The sequence below is a fragment of the Acanthaster planci genome, linkage group LG02, assembly GCF_054643075.1.
Source record: "Acanthaster planci isolate LZ-2023a linkage group LG02, COTS_SCS, whole genome shotgun sequence".
Classification (NCBI taxonomy): Eukaryota; Metazoa; Echinodermata; class Asteroidea; order Valvatida; family Acanthasteridae; genus Acanthaster; species Acanthaster planci.
The window spans coordinates 32,590,115-32,612,211 of NC_141778.1; the positions used below are offsets into that span (position 1 = coordinate 32,590,115).

The 22,097-nt window shown below is 39.2% G+C and overlaps 1 protein-coding gene across 15 annotated transcripts in view; it reads right to left on the bottom strand.

The window, feature by feature from the left end:
- Positions 1-18,821, bottom strand: part of LOC110976839 (rho GTPase-activating protein 26-like) — a 58,034-nt gene extending 39,213 nt beyond the window's left edge. For 10 of the 15 annotated variants that reach the window (XM_022230463.2, XM_022230460.2, XM_022230466.2 and 7 more), the window contains exons 1-2: positions 18,472-18,820; positions 1,363-1,458 (exon numbers count right to left, since the gene is read on the bottom strand). In XM_022230463.2, the coding sequence (XP_022086155.2) occupies positions 1,363-1,458; positions 18,472-18,625 (250 nt within the window). In that variant the 5' untranslated portion in view covers positions 18,626-18,820. Of the gene's footprint in view, positions 1-1,362; positions 1,459-18,471 lie in introns of all 15 variants that reach the window. The other 5 variants (XM_022230457.2, XM_022230456.2, XM_022230455.2 and 2 more) reach the window with 2 other exon arrangements.
- Between the last annotated feature and the right edge of the window lie 3,276 nt (positions 18,822-22,097).

The following is a 22,097-nucleotide window of genomic DNA, read 5'->3' on the forward strand; positions in this document are numbered from 1 at the left end:
ACATCTTAACCCTAAATTCTTCGGTTAAATTTGCAGAACTGTTGTTTCATGTACATCACGTGACTTAAGGCAAGTGCTTGAATTACACACACAGGGTGGGTTACAAATTTTTTTTAAAAATACAAATCTACAATGCATACGTACATGTATATATGGGTTTATAGTAACGATGTTCTGATTTCATGTTGCCTGCTGTCAAAGGTCCGCTTTCCATTACACAGCAGACAGGAAATGCCCAACCTCACCTACTACAAGCAATAATGCGTTGGTCTGGTTTATGACGCTTGGCATGGCGCAATGTCTGACAACTTGCAAAATACCAACGCCTCAGTGAGGACTCATACACATGTTTTTTTTCTGAATGAAACGTGTGTGTGTGCCACTCTTGTTGTTCATGTGTAGCAGATTAATTTCCTACAGTGAAGTTACATGTACATGGTGTATGCGTAAGTAACATGTTGATAATTGAGTGGACGTATTGTACACATGTACTGTACACATACACTGTACATGTACATGCATGTATATCAGCATACATGTAATTGGTAATCCATTATAAAGGTGCCAATCAAAATGACTGTAAATGTAATTTCTAAACATGTTGAATACATGTACATGTAGGCCATTCAATGTTACACAGGTGGAGAGCATGTATGGGGTACTAGCACATCATAATGCCACTTGACATTGTCTTTGGACATCACGCAAAAAAACAGTTCATGCCCCTCAGTATATAGAATGTAGGTCCCTTGAAACTCTATATGAAACTGAAGGGCCTCACCTTCAACTGTTCACCCCAGTAAAACCCACAAAATACTTCCTGTGATATCAGGCTATCCAAGCAAAATAACCCCCCCCAAAAAAAAAGCTAACACAATTCCTACATGGAGCTTTTAATTGGGGAGCCCACAGCAACATCAAATGTGACTCCTCCACACAGAAATGAAATGAACAAATCTCTCTAAGATTTCAGGAACATCATCTACCCTGAAAGGATTGACTTGCAGGGAGGAAGGGTTGCTTTTGTTATAAAATCACACATTCTGTACATGTACATTTAAACCCGGCACAGCCGAAACTTCCGACATGGCAATTCTTCCCTTTTTTTGTAACAGAACAGGGAAGCTGGAAACAAAGCCCCATGGTGCCAAATGAAAGAGTAAACATTCTATCTACATGTATGTCAAAAGGGAGCTGTCCACGTACGCTCGTGTTTTCATCCTCTGTAACTGTTATCACAATCTGACTGCATTGTGATTACAAAATCCTTCCCTGTACCAACAGGCCAAGCTGACGTTTTCCAAAAGACGAACTTTTTAACATTTCTCCCAAAGAGAGCAAAGTTCCTTCCCAAATACTCACAAATGTCAATTTCATCATCTGTCTGTGACATCCCGATGCACTCAAAGTTAAAACTGATGAGTGTGTCTGAGAAAGCCCTCTGGGCTTTGGATAAATCTGGTGCAGAAAAGGAGAGACAAAAGAAAAACCATTCGTTATTTATCTACACTTCAAGCTCTACAGTAACAACTTTATCAAGAGGACTTTTGTTTATCGGAAGGCAAAGACAGGCCCCAAAATTCTCCGATCAAAGCTCAACCAATAATAACAATAATAATAACATTTATAAAGCGCATTTTTCCGAAGGTTACAATGCGCTGGGAAAAAAAGCAACTGCAGGAAAGTAAACCAAGTGCTAAGACAAAATCAGTGGGAGCAGATGACCAAAACCTAGAGTGGAAACAGATGAGATTTAAGTTTTAAGTTAAGATTCAAGTTAACCAATACAGTTGAACCTCATCAATGAGAGCACTGTTTCTGTAATACAACATTCTGCTTACAGTATAGAATACCAAAGTGAATACGTCAGATGCACAATTGTGTGGTTTAACCTGTCATACATATATCAACATAAATTTGTTTACATTATGCTCATGAATTTATGTGTAATATGATTGTACATGTATATTTATAACAGCAGGAAACCAAATTTTATTTTCTTTTATATGCTTAAAGGAAATGACAAAAAATATATCTACATGTACCGGTATCTATCTAAAAGGCATAAGTGTGAGAACCAGCACATGAACCAACACGTGCACATACTCCATTCCTTTGCACTACACTTGCTGGCTCACAGTGACATCACATTTTGGTACTCCATAACAACAACTTGTTTAGGTCCTAATCTTTTGTTCTTCTTTGTTTTCATTCCCAATAATACAAATTTCCGGCTATAACCAGGTAAACGGCAAAGTCTAAAGGACCTACATGTATTAACATGGTTCACCTGAACAGTACATGTACTTGTATACTACATGTAGCATGTATCCAAGCAAGGTCTAATCATGTGTGAGTGACAAGTCAATTTTCAAGTAGAAAAAAATATCTAGAAAATCTCATAAAAATTTTGTGAGCCTTTCTGATACCGGTTCACAGGCAAGGATGTCAAGGTGAGGACTTATGAGGAAGCCACTGTGGATTGTTTTCGGGCCAAAATTACTGGTTACAGAAGCAGTCATCCATCATTAAGTTAACAACTGCATTGTCAATTACTTGAATTTACTTTCCACTCGCCATTTGTCACAAAGGTTTCAAAATATGAATAGTCACAAACCCTGTACAACGTCAAGTGTAAAAGCAATGCTTAGTATTGGTTCATGTACATTAATCTTGGATGGATGTACAAGTTCTATGTGTATGTACATGTATAGTACACAAAAATTAAAAATACGAGCAAACCTAAACAAGTGTGCAAAACATCTGTCTGAGCAAACCTTAACAGGTACACTACATGTGTACATGTGCATTTGTATAACATAAGTCCACATGTATGGGCACATCCTACCTCTGTAGCACCGGTGTATGCACAGTGTATCACAATACCCAAGTACATGTACATGTAACGGTGTGAAAAGCAATACCATTTAGAATACCATATCAAAATAAACTATAAAGAGAAGTCTGTGCCTAGGATCACGACCCTAGGGCATGCTGCATACTGGTTCATACAATGTACATGTATGTGGCAAGGATACCATCTGTGCAAGCAAAGAGTCCTTAATCCCACAATGTAATATTGACATTGCCTTATCTCTACATGGTCCATTCAGATCCCAGACGCCTGCCCCTGTATGATTTGCAGTCTCCCCCTCTCCCCCCCCTTGCCATGGGTCATGGTGTGGTTGCTGGCATACTGCATCCCTAGCCTGCAGTCTGTAGTCACTTCGTAAATTAAGCACTTCTTAAAGGGGCGTGTACTGTGAGCACCCAATGCTCTCGTGCCAGGCATGAACATGTACATGTACTCCATATCTGCAGAGTATCACTCAACACACTTTACATGTACATGTATGCACCATGAACATGGTATGCTTGGATCTCCGGCAGAATGCACCAGATGCAGTGCTGATTTTTCCAGTCCCACACACATACATGTACACATTCATGATGCACGGGGGGGGTGCATATTTTTAATATAGTGCTGGCCTGGGACCTGCTGGTCCTTGCTGCCAATTCTGTTTTCCCAGGAACTGAGAGGATACTACCCATTTCGCAGATACTGTATTAACACACTAAATTCAAATCTGACACTGGACCCATGACCACTTACAGCAAAACCAACTTCAACAGCCGTCTGTACATGTAAGTGCCACGTGCACAGAAAAACAATTGGATGTAGGACCACATCACACCCATAAAGTGAACCTAAATGGTGATTCACTGAGCATCATTCCGGTTACAGATCAGGTCACTCGGCCGCAAGCAGTTACAATCAGGTGACCTGAGCACGGTGGATGAATGAGACCGTTGCAGAGGCAAATAATAAGAAAGGGGTGATATTTGTAGCTACATGTACCAAGTCTCAGAAGTCTCCCACTGCTGAACATGTACAAGAGGATTTGTAAATTGTACATTTACATGTAACAGAAACAACCTTGCTAAAAATACAGATATTTATTTTCCTTACTCAAAGGGAAAACCTGTTTATTTGGGCAACTACATTTGAAAGTCTTTCTAAAAAATATGAGACAGCTTTATGACTAAAATTTAAAAGCGCAATGTATACACGACATAGTTGAATTGTATGAAAAATACAGTCTACCATCAGACTTCAAAGTGGAAGGAAATCACAAACAAATATGATGAGCAGCTCTTCTTTTCTAAGAAGGCTCACAGACCTTCAAACATGTACAGACATGTCTGGCATTTTGTACAACCCATTAGAATCGCACACAGCAGTATCCAACTCAGCTAAATGTACTAGTACAGTGTAAAAAAATTGTAATGTCTTTGCTGAGAAAATACAGTATTGGTCATCTGTGTATCATCACAAGGCAAGTTACTGGAAGATCATGAACTAGTATGAGTAGTGTACCATACAAAAATAAATTGAAACATTAAACTGGACGTTAGAATGCATGCAATTTACATGTACGTATGGTACATGTACATGTACTACTGAATTTAAAATCAAATTTGATTTACATGTTAAAATTTGAATTTAATCAGGTTCTTGATACTCATTTATTCAGTATAAAATTCATACATGCATCATACCCTGGGACATGTTAATTAATAGTTGAACTACCAGTTCAACAACAAAGACATTACACATTTTGTTGTACATTAAACAGTTCTAGCACAGTATGTTTAGCTCAGTTGGATACTGCTGTGTGCGATTTTAATGGGTTATAAATGATAAAATTTGGACAATGTACATAATACAGAGGTGCAATGTACATGTATACTGGTAGGCAAAAATCATACACTATGGAAACGGTTTTGAAAAGAGAGAGTGAAATTTGTACGTACATTTCGCATAATTTTTAATATCTTGCAACGATGGGATTCATGCATTGGTGCACTCTATTAAGGAAGCATGTGTGGGTAATCCCAGAAATTAGGGGTCCAAAAGTGTGGCATCAGTTTGCCATATGTGCCATTAACCTACAACAACAACTCCGCATGTAACTTTTCAAAACTTCTAAAAGAGTGACTTTGATCATGTAAAATACAAATTACCACCTTCAGATTTATAAAAATGATTATTTGGGGATAATTAGGCATAATATGTACATTTGGTGGACATCTGGTTGGCTACCAGTGTAAATCAAATGGAGTTGAATTCATTTAAAGTTTTACGCCAAAACGTTTGCACCAGAGGACTTGATTTCAAAGGTTCCCTCAACAACAAGGAGAATTCAGCATATTTTTCAACTGATGTATTTTAAAACACCTAAGAAATAACTCTAAAAAAATATAAGCCATGGGAAAAAAAGGGCACAAAATTGACGGAAAATGATGAGAAAAGTTTGGCTCTCTTCATTCTCTTACCGTTTAAAATCTTTCTCACTATACCAGCATATCTGCCAGGTCTTATACCTTTCAACCACTGAAAATTATCTTTAAGTTTGGCTGCATCAAAAATGTATGAGTATAATACATTAGTTGCGAACGTCATATTTGAAACGTTTTTGGAAACGTACTTGAGGAAAATGTGATTTTATTGGCTAGAATTTCAACAAGTTGTTCACGTCCGTCAAAAATGGTGATGTTCGAGACTTTAATTAATCAACTCCAATTAAGTTGAAAGATGGGCACGGTCATCATTGTTCCAGATATCAGCCACGGCTTCCCTAATTTCATCAGACATTGGGAATTAATTCACTGCGTTCACTTCAGGAAAAATGAATCCCAAAGTTGAACATTATCTAATGGCCCCTATTTTGAGGAACCTGACGTACACATACATGTATATATTTACATTCATCTACAGTGTATTCTTGTCCCCTCATGTACATGGAACTGCAAGCAATCAAGGTCATGCATGTGTACCTAGGGCCATGTTCCCCTAGTACATGTACATGTATGCACACTACAAAGTACATGTGTTCAGGGCTGAACTGACCATACAGCTGTACAGTGATCACTGAACCAATGGGTAGGCCCCACCGTACTTGCCGCTGCTACCGATATTTCATGACCAATAAATACATGTAAAGCAGGTGAAAAGTACCCCTATAGGACCTATGTATGAAAAAAAAAACCAGCATAACGTGAGCTGTCGTGCGAACTAATTAATATTAAGTACATGTATTCTCAAAACATACATATGTGCACATGTACTGCCGGCAACATTCACATGTGCACTGTACCCTATTAAACGGTTTGTGCTATTGGCACAGTAAAGAAATACATGTACAGCTGTGTACAGTTGTCGAGATTCTTGATTTAACATTGATATCATCTGCACATTTCCAAACACACACACTTGTATACATGAAGTTCGAATCGAACAACACATCTCTTGTGCATTTGAACCACTGTCAACCAAAGTACATGTACTTGTAAATACGACCCAGACTGCCGCACCTTGAATGGGTGCCACATTTATTACCTGGTTCCCCTGTAATCCCATATCAACATCTACACAGGGCTACCACAGGCAGATATTATACACCGCATGCCTAAACATTATACCATGCTGTCATTGACGTCACCTGGCCAGTGGGCAGGCCTGGGGCACCCCACGATCCCAGCACATACACCAAATCAAGGCCCAAAATGCAGGCCCTCCTCCGAAAGGCCAAATACAATTCTTAAAGAGGTCTTTTACCTCGGGGTCATACCCAAGCCCAAGTGGATTAATTAGATGAATATTTGTTTTCGAGGTCTGAGAGCTTATAAACCTACTGTGCACTATACCTTTTGCAGCTACCCACAGCCACTATGCCCTGCAGAGAAAACATGAAGCTTCAAAAATCAAATTTTTCTCACTCATATTACAGCATGTGCATGTAATTGGGATTTTGATATCATGTCATTTTTTTGAATTGCATGTGCCTCCACACTCAATATTTATCATATCCAATCCCATCTAAAGTAAACTTCCTGGCTCTTATTTGCATAAACTTTCACTCATGGGGGAGAAAAGGTCAAGAACATGAAAATGAAACCTGACCCTTTATTTTCTCAGAAGTGATCACATACATGTATGTACATGTTCTACATGCAAATCTAATCTGGCCACTTTTTTCCTGTTTGGTGAGGTTTAAAAGCCCTGCATGCCAGTAATCGAATAAACACTGCACATATTGTGCAGCAAAAGGGAGAGCCACATCATGTGTTTATTATCACATGCTAAAATGCAATGGGTTGAAAATGCTGCACGATATCAGTAATTACTCAGCTAGTGTCACGGAGATGCAGGCATTCCGCGATGATCTTTTGAAGTTCTGGGTTAATTCATGCACAACATTGCAAAGGCTGCCTAAACACAATCAGGTTTGAACAAATTTCCTGTTGAAAGTCTCTTACATGTAAACAACCTCCATTCAAAACTACCATACCATAGATCTCCAATAATGATTGGGATAAACTAGATTTGGGAATATTTTCAGAGCACAATTCACAAAAATTGCTGTTTGTTCCTCAGTACAATGCACAAATGATCATAAATCAACAGCTGCATCTAGTTTCAAAGAATTTTGTCTGCTAGACACAGGAAATGATATAGTGTATTGTCTGCATTACTGACACATCAACCCCTTATAAACTTCAACAGGATCCCACTACAGCAAATATTAGCTATCAGATTGACTCCATACTGGGACCCGTACATTGCACTTTGAGCTCAATCAACAATCAAGTTTTCATTTGGGGGAGGCGGAGGGGACAGGTGTTTTTTGGCAGAGGCATGACAGAAGGAACAATAGGATACGGGGAACATGAAGAACTGCGTCTCACCCCACATGAACCCTTGCACAGGATGCCTACTGTGTAAGCAAACCTGGCCATTTTTCATCATTAAATGTATATACAGGTATTTGCATGTACCTCATGTACTGTATGTCTCCACAACATTATTCATGTTGTTTCATCAATGCATGTGTCTCTGGCAACTGTAAGATTTATAGGCTGAGTGTGCATGCAGAACTGCTGACGTGAGGGCAATATTCAAGTACATGAACACAAATACATGCACCGGTGCCTTCATCATATTAACCCAACTTTGAACTACAATCTGTTCATGTACTGTGCACATGTACATTCTCCAAGCACTTTGAAGGATCCAGCAGAATTCAATGCTCAGCTAAAGACTTGTGATGCCTGCTAAAGTCAGCCACATTACATGAGTTTTAAACCAGTATCTCGTACTGTACTAAGAACAAATCTACTCAAAAGACCAACATTCCAAGAGAACAAAATATAGTTTTCAACTTCAACTTCAATCATGTCTTTTACTTTTACTAATTTAGTGGTTCATAAATTTAAGTCATGGTTGAGAGGTACTGGTATAATTGTCAGTGTTGAGAACAAAGTTGAATGTATGAAGAGTCACTGACCTTTATTTATAGCCCTCATTTTCATGCATCATCAAATGTGGCTTCATTTACATATGTACAATGTACATGTAAAATACTATTTTTGTTTTCTTGAAAATGGACATTGGTGACACAAGCTTTGAAGTTATTACAGGCGCATGGACACTGATCCCCTGGGAGGACACATGTATGTAGGTCAGAAAAGGCCAGCAAACACACTTATGTGCATCTATGGGGAAATTAATTTAATGCTTGGTAAAGTGGGGGACCGGGGAGGGACACACCCCTCCATCCCCCATCAATCGAATTCTATGATGAACACAGTCATGATTCTAAACGATTCCAACCTCGACTCCATAGTAAGTCTGCATCGCACAAAAACACACTGACTGCAGTCCTAATTTAATTTTCCCAAATAGTGGGATATTTAAATCTTACAATACCAGGGGTAAAGATTGCACAAGGAATGGTGGGAACCAACACGGGTGCGGCAAAATTACACCCACGGGAAGGAGGTTGAAGAAATTCAGACTTCTTTTGTGGAGCTTCGTGTCTATGCACAAGTATTATTTCTTGCCCCGACCCTGCATACAGTATGTATCGAGCGTATGGTACATGTACATATGTACATGTATGCCTCAAAACACTGCAGAGATTCTATGGCAGACAGGAAACTCGAGGAAATGCTTTGCTTTGCAGAGGAGAGATCATGACCGACAACCAAGGTGGAGGGCAGCGTATGATAAATGAATGTACAGTACATGTACATGTGCTGCCCAATGGCAGGAAGACAGATATCCGGTATGTACTGTACGTGTGCATACTGTACATGTTGGGCACCAGTACATATACAGTGTACATGGCATCATAATATAAGTTCAAACCCCCGGAGTTGTCAACTGTGTTGCCAGTACGGTACAAAATCATGCAGAACAAAAATTTACCAGCATTTACCAGAACATAAAGACCCAAAAGGAAATTTATACAAAATAGCTGAACAGGTTTACATTAACAGGTACATTGATGGCTGAAAAACAAACCTTTTGAAACAGGCTAAATGTATCAGTGCGTGTATCTTCAACAATGTCAGTCTACTATTCAATGTAGCTACAAAGTCTGTTGTACATGTACTTGAATAGAACAAAATTTGTTTTCATACCATTCAAATGTCATTTTCCGGTACTTCAAGATGTACATGTAATCCTCTACCTTTTAAAACCCAAACCATTAAAACCAGCTGGCAAACTTGGTTTTGAGTCTCAGTTTTTGAGTGTCATTTCTTAAGCAATTACATGTACAGATACGTCCTTACCCTTGCTTACCATGGGTAAGCAAGGGTAAGGACTGTGTCAGGGAAAGGTGCATGGGTGAGGTGCCTATTTACCGTACCCCTCCCCCAGGAGAACACTGCAGGGGCACATTCACTGGGTATGTAAGAATGATGAACATGTAAAATTGTAAGTCGGGATGCATAACTTACACTACACTTGATACAGTAGTATGAGAAATGAGAAGTTGGAGACTGCCCCAACCTATATGTAACACATGGCAGAAACAATGTTCAAATACAAGTACATGTACCAGTATACATGTACATGTACCTTTATGTGATGCTGCTATTGTGCATCTTCCCCAATGACAGCACACTATGCAGGGCATAAGAAATATGTTCAACCTTAACATACATGTACTGGTACATGTACACGTAAATGTAGGTTCAAACACAGTAATTAGATTAGCGGAGAGGAGGGCAACAAACAATTGGTGACCATGAGAGGTGGGGGTACTGAACAGGTACCATGAGAGGTGGGGGTGCTGAACAGGTACCATGAGAGGTGGGGGTACTGAACAGGTACCATGAGAGGTGGGGGTACTGAACAGGTACCATGAGAGGTGGGGGTACTGAACAGGTCATGCATGTACGTGTAGGTATGGGCAACCATCAAGTAGCCTGTGTGAGGTATAGTCTGATTATCTGCTGATATGCAAAGAGACAAGACAAGCAAACATTTTCTGTTCCACGAACAAATAATTCAAACTGCTGATCCTGACTTTAAAAATAGAATGAACATGTATGTATTGTTAGCCTTTCTTTAGTACGTTCTAAAACTTACTTTTCTTTTCAATGGAACGTACCCCTTCTTTAGGAGTGGGTGCTTAGCATACAGTACATGTAATTTTCTATGGTATCTGAGTACATTTAATGTACACTACTCACCTTTTTTATTTTGGTGGTCATCTACACAGTTGTTATACATGTATTCCTGGTTACCTCTCTGGTAGCCATACATGTATGTATGTATGCATCAGTCTGGACTTTGAACAGGTTTAAAATGTAAGCATTAATTACCTGTAGGTAACCTGCTTGGTATGTTCACACTCAAGCTTTCATGAAACCTACAAGTACTTGTCCTGTAAATTCTTTCTTGACTAAAAACGTCTCAACAAAAACCTTGACCCCTATCACACATTAAATGTATGTACGTTAATGGCAGAAGGCATGTGGAAAACCTCAGAAATGTTGTGCAGTTTACTATACAGCAGCGAAAGCAGCTATAAAACCATGACACAATACAGCCTTTTTCTATAATGTACATTGTACATACATGGAGAATGCGTTACCCAATGCTTCTGAATTTGACGTTCTATTGCCCAATACACCATGTACCATACATGTACATGTGCAAGTACATTTGTACATGTATATATCTACCATCAAAATAAACTGTAGCCCTCTGCTCATTACTCATCAAAATAAAAAAAAAAGTCCCAGCAATGATGTCACTCATCAATCAGTGTGCTACAGCTTTCTCAATTCCACGCCAATTAGCACAATAACAAATAGGCTGACTGCCTCTACTACATGTACATGTACATCTACAGTCTGTACTGGTGACTCATGCAGGGACATATACAGGTAAAGCCTAGCCTGTACAGAATGCATCCTGCACATTATGTACAATACTGTACAGTATAATGCAAAAAATATCATGCATCAGTTAACTGATGTGTACTTGTACCATACATGTACATTACAATTTGTTTGTGCTGCACTTGTGGCCACTGTGATAAATGCTGCACAGTCATATACATATACATGTACCGGTGATAATTTGTGCTTACCGGGTAGCTCATTAGCATGAATTGAAAAGAATACCCACACCACAGTTTCTTCAGAGAAAAGAGGAGATTAATTGGCCCCAAAATGTGGTGGGATTGTGTAAACACAGGCCAAGATCAACGCCTTGGTTTCAGGAGCTTCCATCCAAGGGTAGAGTTGATAAAATCACAGTTAAGAAATGGTCCTGAGTGCCAGAGAAAGTACAGGGATGTCGCTTGAAACTTGCTGCGAGCAGGCTTGGGAACCATACGCGTATCACTTTGGGGGGTTTTGTGTGAATGATTAAAAAGGTAATTGGCTCACCCACCAACAATCGAATTGAAATGGAAAGAAATTAAGGACAAGACAATAATTTAAATTTTGTACATGTATGAGAAACCCCAGTAATGTTGGTGTGCATATTATTGAGCTCTGAACTTCGTGTAAATTTAATATTGGGACATGAATTGGTGCACTACTCCAATACAGGACATGTACATGTAGAGTAGCCATTGAGGCTGGAGAGTTTACCTTGACTGGAATTGGAACATAATCCAAGGCCAAAAAGACAAGGTTTGGTTTGGTGGGACAATGAAAGGTACTGACTCATGTGTGGAAGACCTTTAAATTTCACTTGCAGATAACGTAGATTACTGTACATGTGCATTGGACATTTTACATGTAGCTGTGCCATTAAAGTCATTGCTACGAGTATGTATCAAGATTTCCGACCTAATTTCCATCTAATATTCATCGGCTCAGAGCTACAGGCAAAAGGTCCTTAAGGCAGTTGTGTAATGTTTGAAAATCCTCCAACCAATATATTTCAATAAGGTTTAAGGACTTGATGTAACCATTTATTAAATTCACATTTTAATCCTTTTAGAACATCCAAACAATTTAAAAACACAGAACCTGCGAAACAGATTTGTAATAAAGTATCATCTGTGTTGCATTCTTGTTGCAATTAATGGGTCCTGGTAAAAAAGAAATTTGAAACATATTGCAGTTTAATTTGTATCCAGTTAAACCGATAAGGACAGTTCAATTACAACTATCTAATGGCATGCACTGACAATCAATACATACAGTACGATATACATGTAAGTGCACTTGTCACCCTGATGTGTCACTAAAGTAAAGTGAGGTTGGTCATTTCAATCAATATACCATTATTGTGTGCTGACCTTGGCATGCATAGTTCACACCTACATTTACTACATGTACAGGTACAGGTACTTACAGGTTCTGGTGAAGCACTGTTGATTTTGACAGGAATTATACGCTGTGTAAGTGAATTATTTTCACAAACAGCCTTTCTGTTTATCCCCAGATAATACTACATGTATAAGTATGTGCATATACATGTGTACAAGCTGAGGAAAATGCAACAAGCCTACAATCTGGGGGGGGATGATTCAAAAATTAATACCATGAAATTATTGTTGAAAACTTGTCTTTTAAACCTGGACAAACATTGAGTACATGTACATACACCAGTTGCAGTAGATGTTCAACTGTACACTACAGTCCAAATTTACAGGAATTTCAAGAGACTTGCAAGTATGTAAAGACACTAATTATTTTAATTTTTTCGATTTTGGTTTCATTTTGAAACATTATCCCAACTGCACTGCCCCAAGTAGTCAACCAATTTTACATGTATGCCTATTGATGAGATAATCGATACAAAATGTACAATATTTTTTATCCCTGCCACTATGAGATTTGGTTGGTATCTGCATGTAATGGACATACATGTACATGTATATGGACGATATGCAAATGTACTGCGCATGGCATCTCATCTAGCCGGCCATCCACTGGTCCTAAAGTCAGGCAGAAACAAATGGACAGGCAGTTTTGCTGGTTGAAAATTTACAAGCCCCAACGTTTGGGACAAACCGTTGCACTGGTGACATTTCCTTCCAAAATACTGGGTGCGATGGAAATTCTGGGCTCAGAAACTGGATGCACCAACTTCCGCCAAGGGGTGTTAGTTTCAAACATGTTCATGGGAGAGGAGTGGACAGGCAGTTTTTAACCTTCGCTGGTAAGGGACAGGCACATACTACAATTCCAGGAGAGATTGTTGCTGCATACCGTAGGTTGACTACATGCATACACAGTACACGTATACTGTACAGTGTAGTTAATTTTTTCATCGGAGGGCAACATTCAATCTCTCAGTATTGTACAGGGCACACTACATCTATGTGTAAATGTAGCACACACAGAAACAAATGGCCATCAAAGGAAATAAAGACTGTCAGTATCTTAAGGGTACTGGTCATCATTACAAGGACGACACTGGAGAAGTCCATCTTGTAAAGATTAAAAAAAAAAAAAAATTATTGCACAATTATGACATGGATTCAAAGTTGCTCCCCTGATGATGTCAATCCTCTGGATTACATGTACATTATGCCACACACACACACACACCAGAGCCAGAGCCATCCCATGGAGGCCGGAGCACTCCCTTAAAAGAGATGGAGCTGTCATTTTCAATTCCATCATTGGAAGAGGGGATGACTCATCTTCTGTGTTGTCTATCATTCATCTGCAAGACAGCTATATACCATCGCCACAGGTGGAATATCCTGATTGACACGCACTGCATAATGGCCAGAAAGGTGGGTATTCTGATGTTTATCAGGTGTTCAGAAAACAAGGCACTGGCCAGTAGGCCAGCTCCTCTTCTTTCTTTTCCACTGTAGTTCACATCAAATGCATTTAATTATCAGACGAGATGCAGCACAGGTGTTATTCAGATGTTCTTGATGAATTTTACTTCTGTTTTTGCACACTCTTTATGTTTCACATGTTCACATGTTCGCAGGTTGTGGGGACTACACGTCTGTTGAAATAGAGAAGTTAAAATTGGGAACACAAATGTTAAGGGGACAACTTTTTGTCCCCACAAAGGGGTTCCAACTTTCCTAACAAAAGAATATTGTTCCCTTAATACAGGAAAGGCTTACTCACTATTTCAAGGCTTTTCCAGTGATAAATATTTATAAGCAATATGCATTTTCAGAGCTAAAGCTGCAAATACATACAGTATATGTACAATTATACATGTATCCTAATATCCAAGGTCCTCAAAATCCCCTAAAAATGCTTGGAGGATTCTGCGCATATGTAACCTCATTATCTACTTACATGTACGTTTTTTTGCACAATTAATACTTAGTTGCTGAAAGCAAAACACAGTGCAAGAAAAAATATATAAAGCTTTTCACCACTCTGAAGTCCCAAGATGCCTGTACACTGAAATCAAAATGATGAATTTGGCCTGTTATTAAAAAGCACTTTCAGGAACTGTTTTTAAACACAGATGCAGGAAAGTAGACACCCTCAAAACATGTCAGTATGGCTGTTGTATCAGTATCTGTAGATTTCCTTGTTTTAAGATGTGAGACACATACTCGTGTAATGATCCAAATGATAAAAATGTGTACAGAAAACAAGTTTGCCACCATATCCCCTTATTCAGTTAACCAATGGGTCTTCATAATACAAACTTCAACCAGAAATCAAACCTTAATCTATACAGGTACGATACATGTACATGTACATGTACGTGCACTGAGAAATACTGGTACATGCACCTGGGCCCTGTACAACTTAATTCATCCAACAAAAAAAAAGCTGTTGGTTTCAGCAAATTTAAGATAACAGGATCATCATCATGAAAACGCAGTGACACCAATGGTGGCAAAACAAAGATCACAGTAAGGAGCTGAAATACATGTACATGTCGTTGTCATTACCAACGAGCCCTTACTTATATTTGAGACAAACAATGCACTTCATGTGAAAAATAGGATATCACTGAGCTGTATCATATCCTTGAACATGTACATGTACACATACTGTAGGGGTGCAAACATGGCTTTCCCCCTTTTTTTCCAGGATGCCTTTTTAAATAAATGTCAGGGTCTTTCAGAGGAAGCTGTATTTACTTGGAAGTTAATTCTGGATCTGTATTTTAAACATGTACATATAGGTACATGTACAAATTACGCTGATTAACAACGGGAAAATACAACAGGTGATTAGCTTCTCAGAAAAAAAGCAGCATGCTACAGGATGTTTGATCTAATTAGATTTGAGGCATTCAAAATAGACTTTCTTTTTTATTCCTACCACTAGGCAACACTTCCATGTATCTGTAGTAAATGAATGCCTTCACCATGTATCTGTTTTTTCCAAAGGTTTTCCCCTTTCAAAAGGAAACTGGATGAGGCAATTACACTAGACTTTGAAGAATGTGCCAGTTGTTTACATCATTGGAAATTCTTGTGAAGTCCGTGAAATCTTTCGACGAAAATTGCCGGTAAAGCTGTCATTACAGAGAGAGTGTTATTGTGAAGATCTTATTAGCCAAGTCATGTTTACTGAAACTGTGCAATGCTGCTGAACGTTTTATAGAATGCAAGGAATTAACACAGCAGCACTACTCAATAGGTTTGTCTGTATAATTTCTGAGGAGCGGCGAGAATGTTTGTAAGTTGAGTGTTACCCTATGCTTGGTGTTTCTACTGCTGGGGTTTTACTACATGTATTTGATAGCCGAACAAATTCAAACATACACAAATTGACCAACTACAGAAAAATCTGCACTTTCTTTGAAAACTGGGTAAAACATCCCCTACCCTGCTGAACATGAACTTGAAAATGCATGTACTCAGCTGAGTCCAGCACAATCATATAATCCAACAGGTGTGATGCTTAGCATATTTAATAAATATGTTACCACCAAGATTTTTTGGTTTGACTGCTGAGACTAATACAAAAACCAAAGACAACAGACCAAAACCTTGATGATGTCATACTTTTTTAACTGGAGGTTTGATGAATCGTGTCCCAGCTCACTGCCATATAAAAGTGCCATGTAAACAAGGCATGACATCACTTTGCTACAGGTCTATTACACACTTTTGGATATGGTTGGAAAATGAAGGGTTACAGTTAAGGGAAGAATTCCATTCCTGTATACAGACATAACTAATTTCTCTATGTAGTGACACATCAGTCATTAGAAGGTGAGAACATGTCCTAAAACATCAACATTAGTTGGGAAAATATTGAAACATTTCCTTTGAAAACAGTTTTTGGACCAGTCTGACAGGGTGTGTGCACAAGGTGTCAAGTGATAGCAGGGTATGGAACTCTTTCCACGGTGAATAAAATAACATTAATTAAAATAAGAAATTTTAAAGCAAAACAAAATGCACTTGTAACACTGAGTGAAATTCAATTTTCCAAAACATGGGTAATATGGGCGTTTCACAATAGTGCGCCTCCAAGAGTGTGAAACGCGTTGGCCAATAACACTGCGCAAAATCTGTCGACCCAATGCGCATTTGGAAAGGGTCCACAGATTTCGCGTGTTGTGATTGGCCAACGTGGTGCAAACTCTTGGAAGTGCACTTTTGAGAATACCCCATATTTTAGCATCAAAAGGCCCACACTGGATTTTATGTTAACTGTGGATACAGCTGTAGCACAGATCTAAGTACATGTACATGAACATTTATGTAGCCCCCAACCATAGGGTCGCACACTGAGCTATGCCTGTGACATGCAGCACTGATGTCACACACGATCCAAAGAAGTACTCCTGAGCAGTGTTTCTTGAAGTTCTTTGAAGCCACATCAAGCACTAAGAATGCACATGTTTATTATGAATGAAACGATCAGGAGAAAGTTCATGTGGTGATGAATGGCAAAGTTGAGAGGATACTTTTGAGACCAAAATTTCCCAAGAAGAAAAAATCAGAGGATTGCTGTTTTGAAGTACATAGTACGTTTAGGTTACCAAAGCTGTATAAGAAATTGCGGGGCTTATTGTGACCATTTTCAGAAAAGACAGACTATTCCCTAGGTTTCTTTATGAAAGGGTGTAGAGTCCGGGGAAAAAGGCATGGAGATATCCTTCTCTGGTAAGGGACTTAGGGATCCTCGGGGACTATGAAGTAAGTGTAGGTAATTCTTGAAAAAGGTTTGATTACATGACATGCTGTAGTCTAGAATTAATTATTTAATCAAGTGATCCATAACTATTAACTGTCACAAACACACATAGGAGGCCTACACTGTACAACATGTAACAATATTAATTATAGTAAGCCTAATCCCAAATATTCTGTCATAACCTGTCAACTGGTCAAAAAGGGCCAAGGCCTACTGCCGGGCCTGCTGCCCTAGGCCTGTTCCCTGGCCTTGACGATAAACCTTTTCGACGTTGGCAATGCAATGTGGGTTTGGATGACGTACATGCAATGCATTTCATGCACAACCCTATGGGAGTAGTGTAAATATTAATCTGTTTCCATTTTATTTTATACTCCAATTCAAGCCACCCCCTTCTGACAAAGTGTTGGATTATTGATTTGGGACAAAGATATTCACCAACTTCGAAGTTTAAAGCTTGGCAGAGAAGGAAAATTTGAAAAACTCCTTCCACCAACACCACTTTTTGTCACAATCATGCTTTGACTAATTCGTGAATATTAATGTTCTAGTATTGTCCAATCAAAATTACGCTTACAGCTCATTCATCTCGCTTTGACCAGTCACGTTCATTTTCAGCCTTTAGAGTGACTGGTACCCTTAAAAAAGGGCAATTAAGGGTGATTTGTTCCTATAAATATTTGGAAAAGTATTTCAAACTGTTTCTTGTAAGTTATAGGCCTATAATCTGATAATACGCATGCATGCGTGAGTTGATGAGCAGATAGGCCTACATAAAAAATATTTTGTAGAAAACTGTAACTTAATTTTTGACTGGTTCACTTCCCCCATAGGGTTGTGCATAACATGCATCACTTGTTTGTCATCCACACCCATAATGCATTGCGAACGTCGAAAAGATTTATTGATGACAACATTCAGAAAAATGAAAAAGGCCATTTTCAAATCAATCTCGTACGATATTTAGGCTAGGTCTAAATGATTTTTAATAAACTCAACAAATTCTGCACACAAACTCATGGGCTCTCCATCTCATAGGTTGTGCCCAGGTTTTGTACTCACTTCTAGCGGCGTTCAACAGCGCTTTTCCATCCCGTATCAACTCTTTAATCGCCTTGTTCGTGCGTTCCAGTTCATTTTCGTGCGAGTGTAAACTTTCCCTGAATTCGGGACTGTCTAGATAGCACTCGCTAAATTCCAGCGGTTGTAGCACCATCTTGGCTGCAAAACAGGACCCTTTCACAAGCTGGCAGGGTTCAGACAGTTTGTGGCATGCTGTTGGCAGTGAATTATAGTAATTTCCCGCTTCGGTTTTCTTAAGAAATGGGTGATAACCGGCTTGGCAGCTTCATTGATGACAACGAATCTACTCGTCCCATCCCATTTTTCCCAATATGGCGAAAGACTGAAATGCGCTTGCGCATGACATTCGCGATGTCGTCACTAGCCGCCGGTGTGTTGCGTGAATGCTTCCTGTGTCTAGTCTCTTCAGACTGGTAAAAAGACTAGGCCTGAGGCTCCGGCGGCCGGATAGTGGGGGTGGGGTTTGGCATCATAGTTACAGATGGCACTCCATGTTAAAGTCATTCCTACGAAAATCGTGTGAGATTCATGTCATTTTCCTAAAACTAGCTCATGCAGCAAACTTTCCCAATTGGCACGATATTCTAGAGGAACAGAAGGAAGGACCATGTTTTATACCAAGCAGGATACTGGACAGAAGGGTATCTCGAAATCCGTAGTATACACACACTCTAGACTATAGTTAACCCCAGATATCTTTAAAGAATTCCTGAGATTCTGATCAAACAATGACCAACACAAAGGTGGGGGTGCTCTCCGTCCCATACCTTGCTTCATATGCCATGTTAGGTCGACAACCTGCGATGAATTCAGACAATTAGTTGAAACAGGATTGGCCAGCAAACCATATTCAGGTAGGAGAAGAACTGGCAGGACTAAGGCTCCGAGTGCGAGTGCAAATAGTCAATTTTAAGAGAGGGCAAACAAGAAACATCTTTGTATCTCTCTTTGTAGAGCTCAATGCCCTTTTATAAGATCTAAAATGAAATTCTTTTGACTAAATTAATAACACTTCTATATGATACGTCTTGTATGTTGTTTCCGGAGTCTGCTAAAGGAAAGAGCACTGAAATAACAATACATTTCCGCCTTATAATACGTTTGATCTTTATTTTAATCGTCTTGTAAAATAGTTGCCAGAAGAGGGCGCATGTGTAAAATACGGAGAATGTTGTGGAATGGAGAAGAAATCCTGGCGTTTCACAATAGTGCACCTCCAAGAGTTTACAAATGCGTTGGCCAATCACAATGCGAGAAATTGGTCTGACCCTCATGCACCTAAATTGGTTCGTAAGTGTGACATCACTTCAGTTTAAACCACGCCCACTGCACATAGAGTTACACGGCATGGCACGCAACTAACATTCGTCCAATGGTAGCCTGCGATCGGTGGTGCGAACGCGTGTATGAGGAAGTCACACGAACCGCAGAGTACTCGTTAAACATCTGACAGGTTTCGCGTTATTGAAAACTTGAGACTTCATTGTATACAATCTGATGCCAGAACTATCATCCAATGACAGGTAACCGTGGAAAGAGCGTTGGCGGAGCCGGGGAAATACACCATCGGTTACAAACACATGATGTGAAACGAGGCTCGTGCAAAAATAACTTGTGCGCCTCACTCACTCCACGAGGAAGGATATTGGCAAAAAGTCTGCCCCAATTTCGCGTTCATGTTTACAGTCAAGCTCTCTTTTCGATGTCAGTCAACTCTCGATGTCGCTTGCGTGGTGTTTTATTGACCGAGGGACTTTTCTCAACAGCTTGAGTTAAAAACTTTTCCCAGAAGTCTTTCCTCAAGAGGACTGAGTCCACACACCAAGACTTCAACAAGTTCAACAGTAGATGCAGCATGCAGTGCTCCCTGTTGGGTGGAGACGCCGTGGCCGAGCAGAATGTGTTGTCATCGTTAAGAACCTCCGTCTCCGACTCTTTCTCGTAGAACCATGGTTCCGTTATTCAAAATTTCGTCAAACTTGATGAAATTCGATAGAACTTGGAATGAAGCAGGCAAACTTAAACTGTTTATGTTTGCAGCTAATTTCACGTTGAACCTAAACCTCAACTTCAACATGAACATAATTCTGCTGTGAAGTGATTATGTGTTTTTTCCGGTTTTCTGATCAAGATATAAACAAGAATGCACTGGAATGATCAGCAAGGGTAAGTCTAAAACGAATTAAAGCTAATTAATTAAACCAAGACAGTTTTACCCTTTTGAGAAGGAAAAATGTAATTAAATTCAAATAAATCTTTGTGTACAAGAATGGTGAAAGGAGGTTATGAAAATACCGCTTACTCCGTGCCGTAATAAACACGACTAAAACAACTATACAGACGTGTTGGAACTAAGTTGAAGGCCTATTGTTTAGAGAGTGAGTTTGTCAGAAGTCTGTCTAAAGCAAGCAGACAATTTACTTTGCATTACAAGGAAATATGACACATGCAGTAGACTTTGACGCGTGCCGATAAAAACATTGTGGTTAGTTTTAGTCCGTTGTGCTTTTAATAAGCTTGTAAAATAATTGCCGGAAGAGGGCGTATGTGTAAAATACGGAGATGTTGTGGAATGAAGAAGTAACACGAGCCTTTCACAATAGTGCACCTCCAAGAGTTTACAGACGCGTTGGCCAATCACAATGCGAGAAATCTGTTGACCCAATGCGCGTTTCCGTTTGGAAATAGTCATTAGCTTAATTCCAATTATTGAAACCATTATCCTGGACTTGTTCGTAGTTTTTCTCAATAAGGTGGCATTCCGATGGAAAATATGTGAAGTTTTGACCGTCTCCCTGAAATAAAATTTGAAACGACCATGAAAAATTTACACCAATATTTTCAGGTGACTTACTGACCATAACTGGAAAAATGATGACAGTAAGTGCATAGAAGTTTCAAAATAATGTTAACAGGAACAGAGAGTCCAGCATTGAACAGTTAAGGAGAGCACGTGCCTGAGGGACAGATCAGTATAAATAGAGAAGAGGACAAAATGCGTAAAATAGAAACAAGTTTAGGTGATGTCGGTGCTTTCTAGTTTTCTGTATTCTCGTCAATTATTTTGTTTAAAGGTAGATTTTAAACGTGTTGATGTAAGACTAGTCTTCCTTTCTCTTTTATGTTACGCTGACAATGTTTTGTTTTGTGCTCTTTTTTGGTACGAAAGAAGGTCATTCTTATTAGGCTTCACTACACCAATGCTTTATGAAGATCTTTTAGAGAAATCTTTATAGAGAATGGCCATTGGAATACCGCCTTCGGAGTGCAATCCGGGGATTACTGAACAATCAACAAGTTGAATCATCCAAGAAAGATATGAATACTATGAATGAAAGGAATTCTACATGGAACAACATTGTTTAGGATGTAGTATTTGTTTTCATTCAATTCATTGTGTCCCATTTTATTTGTGTATGTTCCCGGAGGAATACCACTCTGCATGTCGCACAAAATTTACGAGGCACAGTACTTGACACTAACAAAAGATGCAATAGCATGAACAAAGTATAAGCTACGGGGATTATCAATTAGCACGACTTAACATCGTTCCAGAAATAATCTGACTTCGTTACCGTTGTATCATGTATTTTATTTGAGAACCA